This window comes from Jaculus jaculus, chromosome 4 (assembly GCF_020740685.1).
Source record: "Jaculus jaculus isolate mJacJac1 chromosome 4, mJacJac1.mat.Y.cur, whole genome shotgun sequence".
In the NCBI taxonomy this organism is placed as follows: domain Eukaryota; kingdom Metazoa; phylum Chordata; class Mammalia; order Rodentia; family Dipodidae; genus Jaculus; species Jaculus jaculus.
In genome coordinates, this window is record NC_059105.1 from 158433112 (window position 1) to 158447615 (window position 14504).

The following is a 14504-nucleotide window of genomic DNA, read 5'->3' on the forward strand; positions in this document are numbered from 1 at the left end:
CAGGCCCCCACTTACTTCCATCCTACTAACTACACTGTTGGTGTTTGAGTCTGACAGTGTTTAGCAACCTCCCCCCGCCCCCCGCCCCCCCGTGCACCTGGCTATGACGGCGCTTTACCAGGCTACCACGGCAGCTCCTTCCTCAGCTCTTCTAGTATTTCTCATCAGCCAATTAACTGTCAGGATGGGTCCTTCCCAGGAGTGACTGAAGGGGCCTCTACCAAGCAGGGCCATCCTGCTGGCCCCACCGGGCTGAACTGCCTCATTCACAACTGTCCTAGAATTCAATGTTGGGGAACAGGGAATGGGAATGAGTGCTTTCCATAGCAAGAGAAACTGTGATCCAGGCTGGAGAGATGGCTTAGTGGCTAAGGCGCTTGCCTGTGAAGCCTAAGGATCCAGGACCCATGTTAGCCAGATGCACATGGTGGCACATGTGTCTGAAGTTTGTGTGCAGTGGCTAGAGGCCCTGGTGTGACCATTCTCTCATTCTCTCTCTTTCCCTTGCCCTCTCTCTTTCTCTCTCTCTCTCTCTCGCTCTAAAGTAAATAGGTGAATAAATAAAAATTAAATATTTTTAAGTGGGACCTTAAGAAAAAGAGAGAGAGAGAGAGAAGCTGTGTTCCTCTGGAATCTTCTAACATGACAGCCTTTGCTCTGAGGGAAGATGAGTGGACAGTTTGACCACAGACGATAATTCTGAGAAAGCAACCAATATTTCTCCACAGATCCTCAAGAAGAAAGCAGTGGGCAAGAGGACCCAGTTAACCCAGGGCCCTGAGCCTTCCCAAGTGCTAGGCAGCAGGAATTAACCCCTTTGTCCCCATAAGGGTGGTCATTTCACCCTTACCCATCCTGTGTCCCTTTCAGGAGCCTTGGGCAGACAGTGAATGCTGATCTGGGGAATTACAAAGGGTGTAAGGTCTATTTTTAGCTAACTACCTAAAAAGGGAAATGTCCCCAGAGAGGCAGGGAATCCAGAGACCTGCATGTACCCAAGGCTGTTAACACTGGCTCCCTAATTCCCCTCTGAGAACCTTTTCACTGTGTGAGGCCAGGGGATGAGGAAAGGACTGACTGACTCCCTCCCTCCCAGGACAGAAGGAAGATCCTCACGGTCAGGAAGGACTAGCTCAGGCTTGATCGGGCTGGGATAGAAGCAGAAGGTTTACCAGATGTCAGGCTCGAGTGGACATGTTTGACCATCCCTGCCTCCTCAGCTTTCCCAGGAAGCTTCCAGATTCAGCCCTTTGATTCATGGTGATGTTCAGTTCTAGCCTCAGTTTCCTGCCTGAAAATGACAGAGGCGTATTTCTTGTCATGAAAAGTTGCACAAGGATTTGAGCGGCAAGGACTAGATTGTGATATAATAGCCAAAGGTTGGCATGGGCTAATTCTTGGCAATCCCCAGCTTAACAGAGAGCCTTGGGGTTCCATTCTTGCCTCTAATAGATATCTACTGAGCACATGTCTGGTTTGCCACTAAGCCTTAAGGGTATGGTAGATAGACTATCCCCAGGGAGCTTGTGTGGTAGGTGCATATTTTGGGGGTCTGAAGGGGTGTATTTCTGTGATGGCATAGCCTGGATGTGTGCTGGAATAGGCCTACCTAGGAGGGGAATGGGCTCATTCTGGAGGTAGTGAGCGCACAGCTGCCTCAAGAATGTGTAGGAGTCAGCAGAGGGGAGAGGCAACAGAGCTCCAGGCAAGAGGCTGGTGTTGCAGGAACAGAAAGATGCCCAGTGTGGAGTACAGAGCAGTACCACCAAGAGCACTGGAGGCCAGGGGTTTCTTTTTAAAAAAACACATTTTTGTTCATTTTTATTTATTTATTTGAGAGTGGCAGAGAGACAGAGAGAATGGGCGCACCAGGGCCTCCAGCCACTGCAAACAAACTCCAGACGCGTGCGCCCCCTTGGGCATCTGGCTAACGTGGGTCCTGGGGAAATCGAGCCTCGAACCGGGGTCCTTAGGCTTCATAGGCAAGCGCTTAACCACTAAGCCATCTCTCCAGCCCCAAATAAACATTTTTAAAAATTGAGAATTTTGGACATTGAGAAAAGAAGACATGAGGAAAGTGTTCTCCAAAGAGAACAGGGTGTAAACAGGAGGTGAAAGCTGGGACGATCTCATGGATCTTGTAAGACCAGCTGGACTTGGCCCTGAGTGTAAAGACTTCAACAGCGGAGAGACTTCAGAGTCGCAATTGAAAAAGGCCACTTTGCCCCATAGCTTGACCTCGGGCACACAGAGGGGGACCAGAGGCCTAGGGACGGTGCTGGGGTTACACACAGATGAGAATGGTGAATGTGGCAGAAAGCAAAGACTGAAAGGATTGCTAGTTTGTTTGTATGTATGTGTGCCATGCATGCATTTAGTGTGTATGTATGTGTATAATATATTTATGTGTGTGTACAGATGGATGGATACTGGCAGTCATTCAGCTTCATATGAGTGCCACAGAACTGGACCCTGGGATGGCAGGTTTTGCAAGCAAGTACCTTGAGACTGCTAAGCCATCTCCCCAGCCCTGAGCAGGTGTTTGGTTGATGGGATTGACAGCGCTTGTGACCGGATTTGAGCAGGGACAGGGTCTTGGGAGAGATGGAATCAGGAGCAGTTTGGGGAGAAGCTTTTGGATTTGGTTCTGGATGGGGGTGGGGGCTTGCCATAGGTATTTGGCATCTCCTGGGGCAGTTGGGGGCAAAGGTGTGGGCTCAGGGAAGCTCTGGCTTCAGGGGAAATGTGGTCAGGAAAGGGGAACAGAGGGACTGTGTGGGGAGCAATGGGCAAAGCAGCCTGGGCAGGGGCAGGAGAGTTGAGAGGGCAGGGCTGTGCCAGGAGGAGCACTTGTTATGGAGCTGAGCACCCAGAGGAGGTACCCAAGCTGCCCAAGCTCCTGTTCCAGAACAAGGTTGTGTGGCAAGCAGAGGGAAGGTGTTCTGCCCCCTTTGTCTCTGACCTGACCCTACGGCCCATATCCATGCTGGGATTTGCAAAGGTGGCCGATTTCCTTTTCCTTCTAGAGTGGCTAAGTGCAGAATGTTTAGGATGTTGGAAAAGGGAATGAAAGATATAAGGTGCCCGTAGGAATAATAAGATCATAATAGGGGTGAGTCCAGTAAAGAAGAAACTAGTTAGTGACCAGTTTCTTGGGTGAGAGTTTGGGCATCTGAACCAACAGGAGCATTTATGGAGGCCAGGGGCCTTGGGGTGGAGACAAGGTGTTAATGACGGAGTTTCCATAAGTGTCAGCTGAACCAACAGGGAGAGATACTGGTGGATTGATTTTCTCGTTGATGTGCCAAAATAACTGACAACAGCATCTTAAGGAAAGAAAGGTTTTTTGTTTGTTTGTTTCTTGGCTCACTGTCCCTCAAGGCAAGAAAGGTATGGTGATAGAGCCACCTGAGCTGCGATGCCAGGAGAGCGAGGCATTTGGTCACATTGCTCCAGCACCCAGGGAAGCAGAGAGATGAACTCTGATCTTCGGCTTGCTTTTCCTTTTTGATTGAGCCCAGTATGCCCCAGACCATGGGATGATGTCACAGAAGATCTGTTGGTTTGGGAAAGAGGGCTGGGTGGGGGAAGGGCTGGGCAGCAAAACATGCACTATATGTGATATTTTTTTCTGTGCAACAAATTTGAATTATGCTTCCCAAACCTCGTAAGGGGGAAACTGGAGCTCTGAGAGGTTATATAACATGCTTTCAGCCACATGGCTTAGTGACAGGGCAGTATTTGGACACCAGTCCAGCACCAGAGCTTTGGTTCCCCCTTTGCAGTTGCACAAAGGGATTGGGGGGGGGGAGGGTCTCAAAGTCCTGGGCAGAGTAGAATAGGGTATAGTAGGTATGATAGTTTGAATAGATGGCCCCCAATATATTCAGTGTTTTATTAGTTTGTAGTTTGCATCTGCAGCCACCTGGCTGGAGGTGGTGTCGCTGGGCGGATCTTAAGGTGTGGTGGTGGGTTTCAGATTTCAATCTAAAGATATGCAAAGTGTGCCTAGGTGGAGTTCCTGAGGTGTGCTGTGCTGTGCTGCGTGGCTTTTGGCTTTTGGCTGGTGCTTCCCCTCCTTCCCTCTCTCTCTCTCTCTCTCTCTCTCTCTCTCTCTCTCTCTCTCTCTCTCTGCTTGGACCTGGGAAAGCAGGGCCAGCTTCTTCTGCCATTATGGAACTTCCCCTGGATCTGCAAGCTTCAATAAATCCCTTGGTCCATAACTGTGCCTGGTCTGGACGTTCATCTCAGCGAACCTGAAGCTGTCTGCCACAGTAGGATAGGTCTGCTGCAGAAGAAGTAGCCAGACCCAGGTTGATAGACGGTCATTTTTCTAGCTGGGCCGCCTCTGGCATTATGAACTTGGCAAGGCACCTACCTGACTTTGGCGAGACTCTACTCACTTTGAGGAGGTGATTGCGTATCATGAGATGGGAACATGGTGGGTGCCCGGCCTGCATTTGCTCAGGGTAGGAACCCCGCGGGAAGTGCTTTCCAGGAAGCTTAAGTCTTAGAATCCGCTGACTCGGCTTTCCACTGTGGGCCCAGAACACCGTTAATGGATTCCAGCAGATGGTCATGTGAAGCATGTAGACCATACAGAACACTGCTGTCATCTAAAGTTGTTGTCACTGATAGGAGCCAAGGCGGCTTCAAACGCTAACCAATCCAAACAGCAGTGGGTCTGAATTTACAAAACAAACTTCGCATTTGGCTTTTTGAATGGTAAAACCCAGAGGACCGTTATCTAGGGTTCTGCTTCGAAGTCACATAGGATTACCCGGAGCCACCAAGCATGGATGGGGGGGGGGGGAGTTTACAGCCTTTGGCTGCATACTGCCACCTCCTGGTATATGTGTCCGTTTCACACTCCAAGGACCACCAACCCTCCCCCACCCCGTCTCACCTTGCAGGCACTCATCCGCAGCTAAAACAGTCTTCTCGGTGTGGCCCGACTGGGTGGCTGAGACACGGCGTTCTATTTTCTTTCACAGTTCTGAAGGTCAGACATCCAAGACCAAAGGCTGTCTCCTTGGTTTGCACATAGCCATCTTCTCCTTGGTCTTCCTCCTCGCGTCTGGGGCTCTGTGCGTGCAGCTCTGCTCACTCAGTTGGTAGATCGGTCAACCAGTCCCTCTTCTTTCCTCCTCTCCTTCACTCCCCCTCCTCCCTCTCCTAGTATTTACTTCTTATAAAGTCACCAGCCAGAGATGGCTTAGTGGTTAAGGCACTTGCCTGAAAAGCCAAAGGACCCAGGTTCGATTCCCCAGGACCCACATAAGCCAGATGCACAAGGTGGTGCATGCGTCTGGAGTTTGTTTGCAATGGCTGGAGGCCCTGGTGTAACCATTCTCTCTCTCTCTCTCTCTCTCTCTCTCTCTGCCTCTCTCTCTCTCTCTCTCTCTCTCTCTCTCTCTCTCTCTCTCTCACACACACACACACACACACACACAAATAAATAAATAATAATAATTTAGTTATAAAGTCACCAGCCACATTGGCTCAGGACCCACCCTAATGGCCCATTTTAATAATCACCTCTTCTAAGTTCCTGTGTCCAAAGGCAGCCACATTCTGAGGTATTGTGGGGGTTACAGCTTTGACACAGGAATGTGAGGGGATGAGATCATCAGGCCCAGAAAGCCGGTCCTCCTGTGGCCCTCTGGACACATGGCCCCTGAGCCCCCTCCTGAGATCAGCTCTGCCCTGGTAGAAGTGCACCCCTCCTTCTGCAGGGCTCTGTCCTCCAGTCCTCCTGGAGTGCCTGGTGCCTCAGCAGGTCATCAGCTCCAATCTTTAGCCTTCATGTGACTTCCCTCTAGCATCTTTAGGCTCTCCTTCCCTCTTCACTAAGTCCCAGCAGTCTGCTTCCACCACAGAGAAAACTTCGCCTGACGTTTCTGCGCCGTTCTCTTTCTTTTCTCAGCACCAGAAATCTTGAGGGACTCACCCCTTCATTTCCTTGAGTATCTCCTCTACAGTGACTTGTGACCCACCATCCTCTAACCCTGGCCTCCGCGATAACCACCCATCACTCTGCGCCGCTGGGCCACACTGGAGTTCCTGCCCAACATCTGCCCCCCACCCTTGCTCACGGTGGCTCACATCTTCCTAACTTCACCCAGGTCCTCACTCCGCTCGGGTGCATCACCTGAGACCAACCCTGTGCCTTCTCACCTTTTGTCCACCCCCGTTTCCCTCTATCTCCCCCAATCCCCCATGTAGTCTAGCCTCCCTCCCAGCTTCCATTCTAAGTACAGGTTAAATCTAAAATCTTTCCTTTCCAGTGCCCATCAGAGGTCCTCCAGAACTCTGATCCTGGGCTTTCAGAAGCCGACGAACACATCAATCCTGACATCCCCCAAATCCACCTGACTGACCATCCTTCACCACCACATTCCATTTTCCTTCAATACAACTTTCCCCATGTATCTAAGCAGGAAATCTCAAAGTTTCTTTGTACTTCTTTCTGTTAGCCCCCTAAGTTCTTTTTTTTAACTTTTTAATTTAAAAAAAATTAAATTTTTATTTATTTGACAGATAGAAAAAAGGCAAATAGATAGATAGACACAGAGAGAGAAAAAGTGGGTATGCCAGGGCCTTTCAGCTACTGCAAAGGAACTCCAGATGCGTGTGCCACCTTGTGCATCTGGCTTAAGTGGGTCCTGTGTACTAGAACCTGGATCCTTTGGCTTTGCAGGAAAGCGCCTTAACTGCTAAGCCATCTCTCCAGCCCCCCTCCCCACAAATTCTTTTAATGGTTTCTGTCTCTCATTTGTATCATCTTTTATGGGTGGTTCTTCCAAGTGTCTTCCAACCTATGATAGGAGATACCTAATCAGATACCTTTGTTCCCTAGAACTTGGGAAGACCTGAGGCATCTCACATTTAGTTTGACAGCTGTGTGAAGACACCTGGACACTTAGGACAAAGATACAACTCTCAGTTAGGTATTAGAGAGGCTTATATTGTCCAATAAAACTTACTGTAACAATGGAAATATGTCTGCCCCATGTAACACTCACTAACCACATGTGGTTATAAATCACTTAAAATGTGACCAAGCTATCCAGGTGTGGTGGCGCACGCCTTTAATCCCAGCACTTGGGAGGCAGAGGTAGGAGAATCACCGTGAATTCGTGGCCATCCTGAGACTACAGAGTGAATTCCAGGTCAGCTTGGGGTAGGGTGAGACCCTACCTTGAACTCCACCCCCTCAAAAAAAAGAAAAAAACAGTGACTAGTTGATGGAGAGACTACTTAATTTTCCTTAATTTAAATTGACACATTATCCTCATGCCACTGTCCTGCAAAAGTCCTGTGCTCAACCTGTATCCACCAAACCCCTCTGCTTGCAAATCTACACCACCTGCTGCTGACCTGGGCTTCCCGCCCTTCTGCAAGTCCATCTTCCTAGGCCTTGGGTCCTCCATTCCCCACTGCCGAGCATCTGACCAAATCCTCAACCCACTGTGTTCCCTCTCCTGCTGCATTGAGAGAGCTGCATCTCAATTCTTCATTTCCTTTTTTAAGTCTTATTTTTCAGATTTATAGAAAAAAAAATGCAAGATTAATTGAAATGATTTCTCTCTCTCTCTCTCTCTCATGCTGGGGATCGAACCCAGGACTTGGCTCTCACTAAGCATCTACTCTCTCATTGAGTTACATGTATGCCCAATCATTTTTCTGTTTTTTTTTTTCTTCCTTTCTTCATCTCTCCCACTACCTTCCCACACACATGCATATGTGTGTGTGTGTACACATATAATTATGTTTTATGAGCAGTTTGAAAAGAAATTGCAGCCATAAAACCTTCTATACTTAAATAATTTTGTGTCTATTTTTCCTAAAAAAAAACGAGGACAATTTCCTATAAACCACATTTTGATGGTCAAAATAGAAAACTCTGATAGACTACAATTGTCTTAATTTCCCGACCCTATTCAAATGTTCCCAGCTCCCCTATAAACGTCCTTTATGGCAAAAGAGTTGGATGAGAGCCTTGCTGGCAGACCACACAGCCTAATGCTTAGGGCCTGGAGGCTAAGTCCTGAGTTCTTTGCTGGTTTTCTTCCTGATACCAAGGCTTATGGGTGGGGTGTGCTGACTTCTCATTTGTCTGGTACACCAGAGGCCCTCAGTGAGCTTGTGGAGCTAGGCAGAGGGGTGGCTCATGACAATGAGCAAGGGTGCATTTTAGGAAGCAGGACCCCCCCATACCCCAGCTTAGTCACTGGACTCCTCAGCCATCAGCCCCATGGTCTGTCAGGGCCCCCTCCTTCAGCAATCCTCTCAGGGCCATCAGCAGGGTGGTGGCACCCTTCTCTCTGTAAATCTACATGCTGGATTGTTCACAAAACTAACCAAACTGAGGATGGTCGTGCAGCGACTCCACTGGCAAGCCAGGCACGGGGCTGCTCTCCTGCAGTCTGCAGAGGGCAAGGATTTGTCAATATTCGCCCTCTTGTTCATCCAGCAAGTAGTTATTGAGTGCCCTTTGTGTGCCAAGCACACTGGATGAACAGCAACAGTTCAAGTTCTGCACTTCAGTCAGAGGGAAAGGCTAGATGGTGACCCACGTGAAGATATAGCTGTCAAATGATCGATCACAAGTGCTAAGGATGGTGAGGGTGCACCCAAGTACCCACATGCAATGCCACACAGAAAGGCAGTGACTTATGTTTCTCTCTCTCTCTCTCTTTCTCTCTCTCTTTCGAGGCAGGGTCTCACTCTAGCCCACGCTGCCCTGGAATTCACTATGTAGTCTCAGGGTGGCCTCGAACTCACAGCAATCCTTCTACCTCTGCCTCCCAGGTGCTAGGATTAAAGGTGTGTACCACCACGCCTGGCTTCTCTTTCATTTTTTTTAAATATTTTATTTTTATTTATTTATTTGAGAGAGAGATAAGTACAGAAAAAGTCAGGTAGAGTGAGAGAGAGAATGGGCACGCCAAGGCCTTCAGCCACTGAAAACGAACTCCAGATGCCTGCACCCCCTTGTGCATCTGACTTACGTGGGTCCTAGGGAGTTGAACCTGGGTCCTTTGGCTTTGCAGGCAAATGCCTTAACTGCTAAGCCCACATTTCTCTACTTCTATATGTTGTTATTGCTTCATGGAACTGGGACTAGAACCCAGGCCCTTATGTGTGCTGGGTAAGCATTGTACCACTGAACTAAATCCCCAATTCAGGGTCTGCAATTTAAAATTATTTTCATTTATTTATGTGACAGAGAGAAAGAGACAGGACTGGGGAGAGAGAGAGAGAATGGGCATGCCAAGGCTTCCAACCACTCCAAACGAACTTCAGACACACATGCCACCTTGTGTATCTGACTTATGTAGGTTCTGGGGAATTGAACCTGGGTCCTTTGGCTTTGTAGGCAAGCACTTTAACTGCTAAGCCATTCCTCCAGTCACAGGTCTGCAACTTATATAGGGCATTTAGGGAAGGCCTATCTTCAGGTTGAAATACTTCCCCCTTTTACACTAAGATATAATTTCCCCGTGCACTCTCAGTTGCCCACAGTTCTGTGAGTCTTGACAAGAACATTCCAGTCAAGATAGGATTCCATCACCGACACATTTCCTTGCATCCTTTGGTGACTAATCACCAACCTTTACCTGCCCCAACCACCACCACCACCTCTGGCAACCACTGATCTGTTCTCCTTCCAAATAGTTTTTGTCTTTCTTAAAATGTGATACAAATGGAATTACTTCTATCACGAATGTAGCTTTTTGAATCTGGCTTCTTTCAGCTGAAGAGGAAAGTGAATGATGCTGATTCCTCCTTGGTGTATGTACCCGTGGTTCATTTTTGTTGACGAGAAGTGCTTTGCTATATGATAGCACTGTGTTCATCTGTTCACTGGGTGAGGAGAATTAGCATGTCCAGCTTAGACATTTATCCTTTTTTTAAAATATATTTTATGGGCTGGAGGGATGGCTTAACAGTTAAGGCACTTGCCTGCAAAGCCAAAGGACCCAGCTTCAATTCCCCAGGACCCACGTAAGCCAGATGCACAAGGTGGTGCATGCATCTGGAGTTGTTTGTAATGGCTGGAAGCCCTGGTACATCCATTCTCTCCCTCTCCCTCCCTCTCTCTCTCTCTCTCTCTCTCTCTCTCTCTCTCTCTCTGTGTGTGTGTGTGTGTGTGTGTGACTCTGCCTCTTTCCCTCTCTCAAACAAATAAAAAAATATTTTTTATTTATTCATTTATTTATTTGAGAGAGACAAAGAGGATGAGAGAGAGAGAGAATGGGTGTTCCAGGGCCTTCAGCCACTGCAAACAAACTTCAGACACATGCACTCTCTTATGCATCTGGCTTACATGGGTCCTGGAGCTTTGAACTGGGATCCTTTGGTTTTGCAGGCAAAAGCCTTAACTGCTAATCCATCCTCTCCAGCCCTAGACATTTATCTTAAGTCACTCTAAGTATTCACATGCAGATATGTGTATATGCATGTTTCGGTTTTGCTAGGGTGAGTTGGTTAGGTGGCTTCTGAGCAACAACCTGAAAGAAATATGAACCATATAGAGGGTTGCTATTTCTGCATACCTATCATTTTTTTTCATTTAGCCAATGAATAAATTGTGCTGTGAAACATTTCGATTTGAGTCATTTTTTCTTATCAACTTGCTTAGAGAAATTAGAATAGAATGGGAAGATATCATTCATTCTTTCTTTTTCTTTTCTTTTTTTTTTTTTTACGAATCTTTTTTGTTGTTTATTTTATTTATTCGAGAGTGACAGACACAGAGAGAAGCAGAGAGAATGGCTGAGCCAGGGCCTCCAGCCACTGCAAATGAGCTTACGTGGGTCCTGGAGAATCGAGCCTTGAACCAGGGTCCTTAGGCTTCATAGGCAAGCGCTTAACCACTAAGCCATCTCTCCAGCCCCATTCTTTCTTTTTCTATTTGAGGGATGTGCATGGAGTTGAAATAGTCTTACTTGTAGCTCTGTCCAGCTTCAAATTAATAGCAATTCTGCTGCCCCAGCCTCCCGAGTGCTGGAATTATAGCTATGAGAGAGAAAGCCTGGCTCCAATTCATTCATTCATTCATTCGTTCGTTCACTGATCCATTCAACAAACTTTTCTTAAAACTGCCAGTTCACAGCCCATTGCCCAAAGGAAGTCTGAGGACCTTGGATCTATACCAAAGTTAAATTTAGTTGGTTTATCTGACATAATTTCCTTTCTGTGTTTCCTGAAAGTTAGGGTGAGAGAGTAGTAGAGTTTCAGGTTATTATCTTTGAATAGAACTGTGAGGGGGCTCTGGCATTTTTTGAGAGCCTTTACCCCATTGGAGGATCAAGGTACCCCTTCAGAAGCCCCTGAAAATGGATATTTCCTACTTCATAAGGTTGTCCATGTCAGAAGGCAAGGAGATCCGTGGAAAGACAGACCAGAATGAGGACTCTCTGGATGGGGAGGCAGGGGGCAAGACTGCATCCTCCAAGGATCCAGGAGCTGGGGAGGATAGATTAGCAGTTAAGGCATTTGCCTGCAAAACCAAAGGATCCCAGTTCGAAGCTGCAGGACCCATGTAAGCCAGATGCATAAGAGAGTGCATGTGTCTGAGCTGAAACGGGGCAGAATATAACTTGTAAACTTCTCTGTTTCAGGTGATGCAACTGTAAAAAAGAAACCTGCCCCCAAGACACCACAAAAAGCAGGTAATCAGCCACAGTCCTACCTGGGGAAAGGCTGTCATCTGTCACGGAGGGGAGGGGGACTCTTCCTGTTCCCTGCCAGCTGGCCATTTGCATGTGTGGTCAGGAGACCTTCCCCTGGCCAGGGTCCACATCTGCCCCCTAGAGAATCTGTGTCCAGCCAGAGCCTCACGTTCGTCCACTGCAGCGTCCCTCCTCTGCACGTGTGTGAGCGATGTCGCACTGCCCGCGGCTCTCCCATCCCTCCAGAAAGTTCTGCCCAGGCCTCTGTCCTCTGCTGGGCCCCGTATGTGGCTAGTCCTTTGCCTGCTGCTTTGGTGCCACTATTGTGTACATCTTGCCTTCTGCAGTTTTCTGTTGTCCCTGGCAAGACACTTGAAGGCATGAGCCACACTGATCATCCATCATCCATGGTGACCAAGAGTTTAACAAAGTGAGCTCCCTGATTTAAAAAAAAAAAAAAAATCTCAAAACAAAACAAAATATATATATATATGAAGTTAAGACTTGGATTCAGATTCAAATTCCATCACAACCAATGAGTGGAGAAGTCTGTCGTATAAATGGTGTGGGTCCCTTCTGAGGGTCCTCAATAAAGAAGTGGGCAAAGTTGACAGGTCCCTGAGCTCAGGCGTTCTAAAGCAAGCGTCACTGTCCGCATTCTTGCCTTGAAGGTTCCAGAAAGCAAGAGAGGAACCAGCACTGACAGTGGCACCAGTGAGAGATCAGAATGTCTAAAGATCCCTCCTCCTTATTCACTTGTTACCCACCCCCCTTCTCCCCAGCTATGCCCCCTCAGATCATCCAGTTCCCTGAGGACCAGAAGGTGCGCGCGGGAGAGCCTGTGGAGCTGTTTGGGAAACTCGCTGGCACCCAGCCCATCACCTGCACCTGGATGAAGTTCCGAAAGCAGGTCAGTCACGGGTAGGAGAGGTGACCTGAGGCCCGGGACCTCCGGACCAGAAGGATGAGAAGTGCTATGATTGAGAGAGCATCACTTTCCATCACTTTAGAAACAGGAGAGACATGGGCATGCCTGTAATCCCAGCACTTGGGGGAGTGAGGCTCCAAGGGGATTGCAAGATCAAGGACAACCTGGACAACTTTGGAGGACCCTGCCCAGATAAGATAAAAAGGGCTGGGGATATAGCTTGATGGTACAGCACTTTCCTAGCATTTGTAAGAGCCCTGGGTTCAATCCCTGTTACAGAAAAGGGGGAAGAAATAGGATTATTTTTAATAGAACTTTACTTTTTTATTTTTTAATATTTTATTATTATTTATTTATTTGACAATGAGAGAGAGAGAGAATGGGCGCACCAGGGCTTCCAGCCACTGCAGATGAATTCCAGACACATGCGCCCCCTTGTGCATCTGGCTAACGTGGGTCCTGGGAAATTGAACCTAGGTCCTTTGGCTTTGCAGGCAAACGCCTTAACCTCTAAGCCATCCCTCCAGCCCTATTTTTTTTAAGTTAAAAATTATCTATTTATTTATGACAGAGGGAGGAGCATTTAGAGAATGAGTGCACCAGGGCCTCCAGCCACTGCAAACGAACTCCAGATTCATGTGCCACCTTGTACATCTGGCTTACATGGGTCCTGGGGAATCAAACCTGGGTGCTTTGGCTTTGCAGGCAAGCACCTTAACTGCTAAGCCATCTCTCCAGCCCAAAATGGTTTTTGTTTTTTTTTTTAAAGAAGAAAAGGACAGAGGTTGCCCACCCACAAATCCAGAGTTCTTACTAACACTTTCTTCTGTCTACCAATATGCCATGTTTCATAGATAATATAACTGCCTAGGAACCTATTTGGAGGCAGGAAAATCCAAGCCTTCATATGACCTCTTATACGCTGCATACTTCCTATGACTCTGTGCCAACCCACTGATTTCCTATCTGTGATTACAGCTTCAACTCACCACGTACTGAAGGGATCAAAGCAAACCTGAGTGTTTGGATAGACAAATTAATATCCTATATCAAGTTTTGGCAGAGTGGCCCAGAAATCTAACTATAACTTATAATGATGTTCCTTATGGAGAAATGTTTGAGTTTCTGAACAACCAGCTTTTGGAGAAATTGGGGGCGAGGGAACCCAGCTTTCCACTACACCCACAGCAGTAATTGTGCTGGTGTGTATATCAGCAGAGGCCCAGGAATGGTGGGCTGGCCCGGTTATATCAGGAACCCTACAGAAGGTGTGAGGATTCATTCTGAGCCCTCCACTGCTTCCATGATGTTCTAAGGCCCACAGAGGAGCCACTAGTACCTACAAAAAAAAAAAGCTACCCCCCCCCCTTGCCTGCCCCAGAGTGTCCAATAGGACAGAGCCTCATCTCTTTTCTGAGGCATCTAGCCAAGTCCCGCTCTGTCGACCAGAAGCTTCTGCATCTATGCTGTCCCTTGTGGAAGCCACTGGCCCTGTGTGGCTATTGAGCATACAAAATGTGGCTGGTGTAACTGAGGAAGTCCATCGGTTTTTCACTACTGAAGATTGAATTTAGGGTCTCCTACATGCTAGGAAGCAGTGAGCTACATCCCCAGCATTCCTTGTTTTTAAGAGAGAACAAGAGAGAGAATGGGCACACCAGGGCCTCAGCCACTGCAATCGAACTCCAGACGCTTATGCCACCTAGTGGGCATGTTCAGCCTTGCACTTGCCTCCCCTTTGTGTGTGTGGCTAACATGGGATCTGGAGAGTTTGACATGGGTCCTTAGGCTTCACAGGCAAGCACCTTAACTGCTAAGCCTGTGAAGCCTAAGGACCCCCGGTTCAAGGCTCAATTCCCCAAGACCCACATTAGCCAGATGCACAAGGGGGCGCA

The 14504-nt window shown here is 47.9% G+C and overlaps 1 protein-coding gene across 1 annotated transcript in view; it reads left to right on the forward strand.

Moving 5' to 3' along the window:
- The window catches only part of Mylk (myosin light chain kinase), a 350277-nt gene that overhangs the window by 266474 nt on the left and 69299 nt on the right, over positions 1-14504 (forward strand). The window contains exons 19-20 of the mRNA XM_045146900.1: positions 11631-11681; positions 12464-12591. Coding sequence (XP_045002835.1) covers positions 11631-11681; positions 12464-12591 — 179 coding nt within the window. The remainder of the gene's footprint in view (positions 1-11630; positions 11682-12463; positions 12592-14504) is intronic.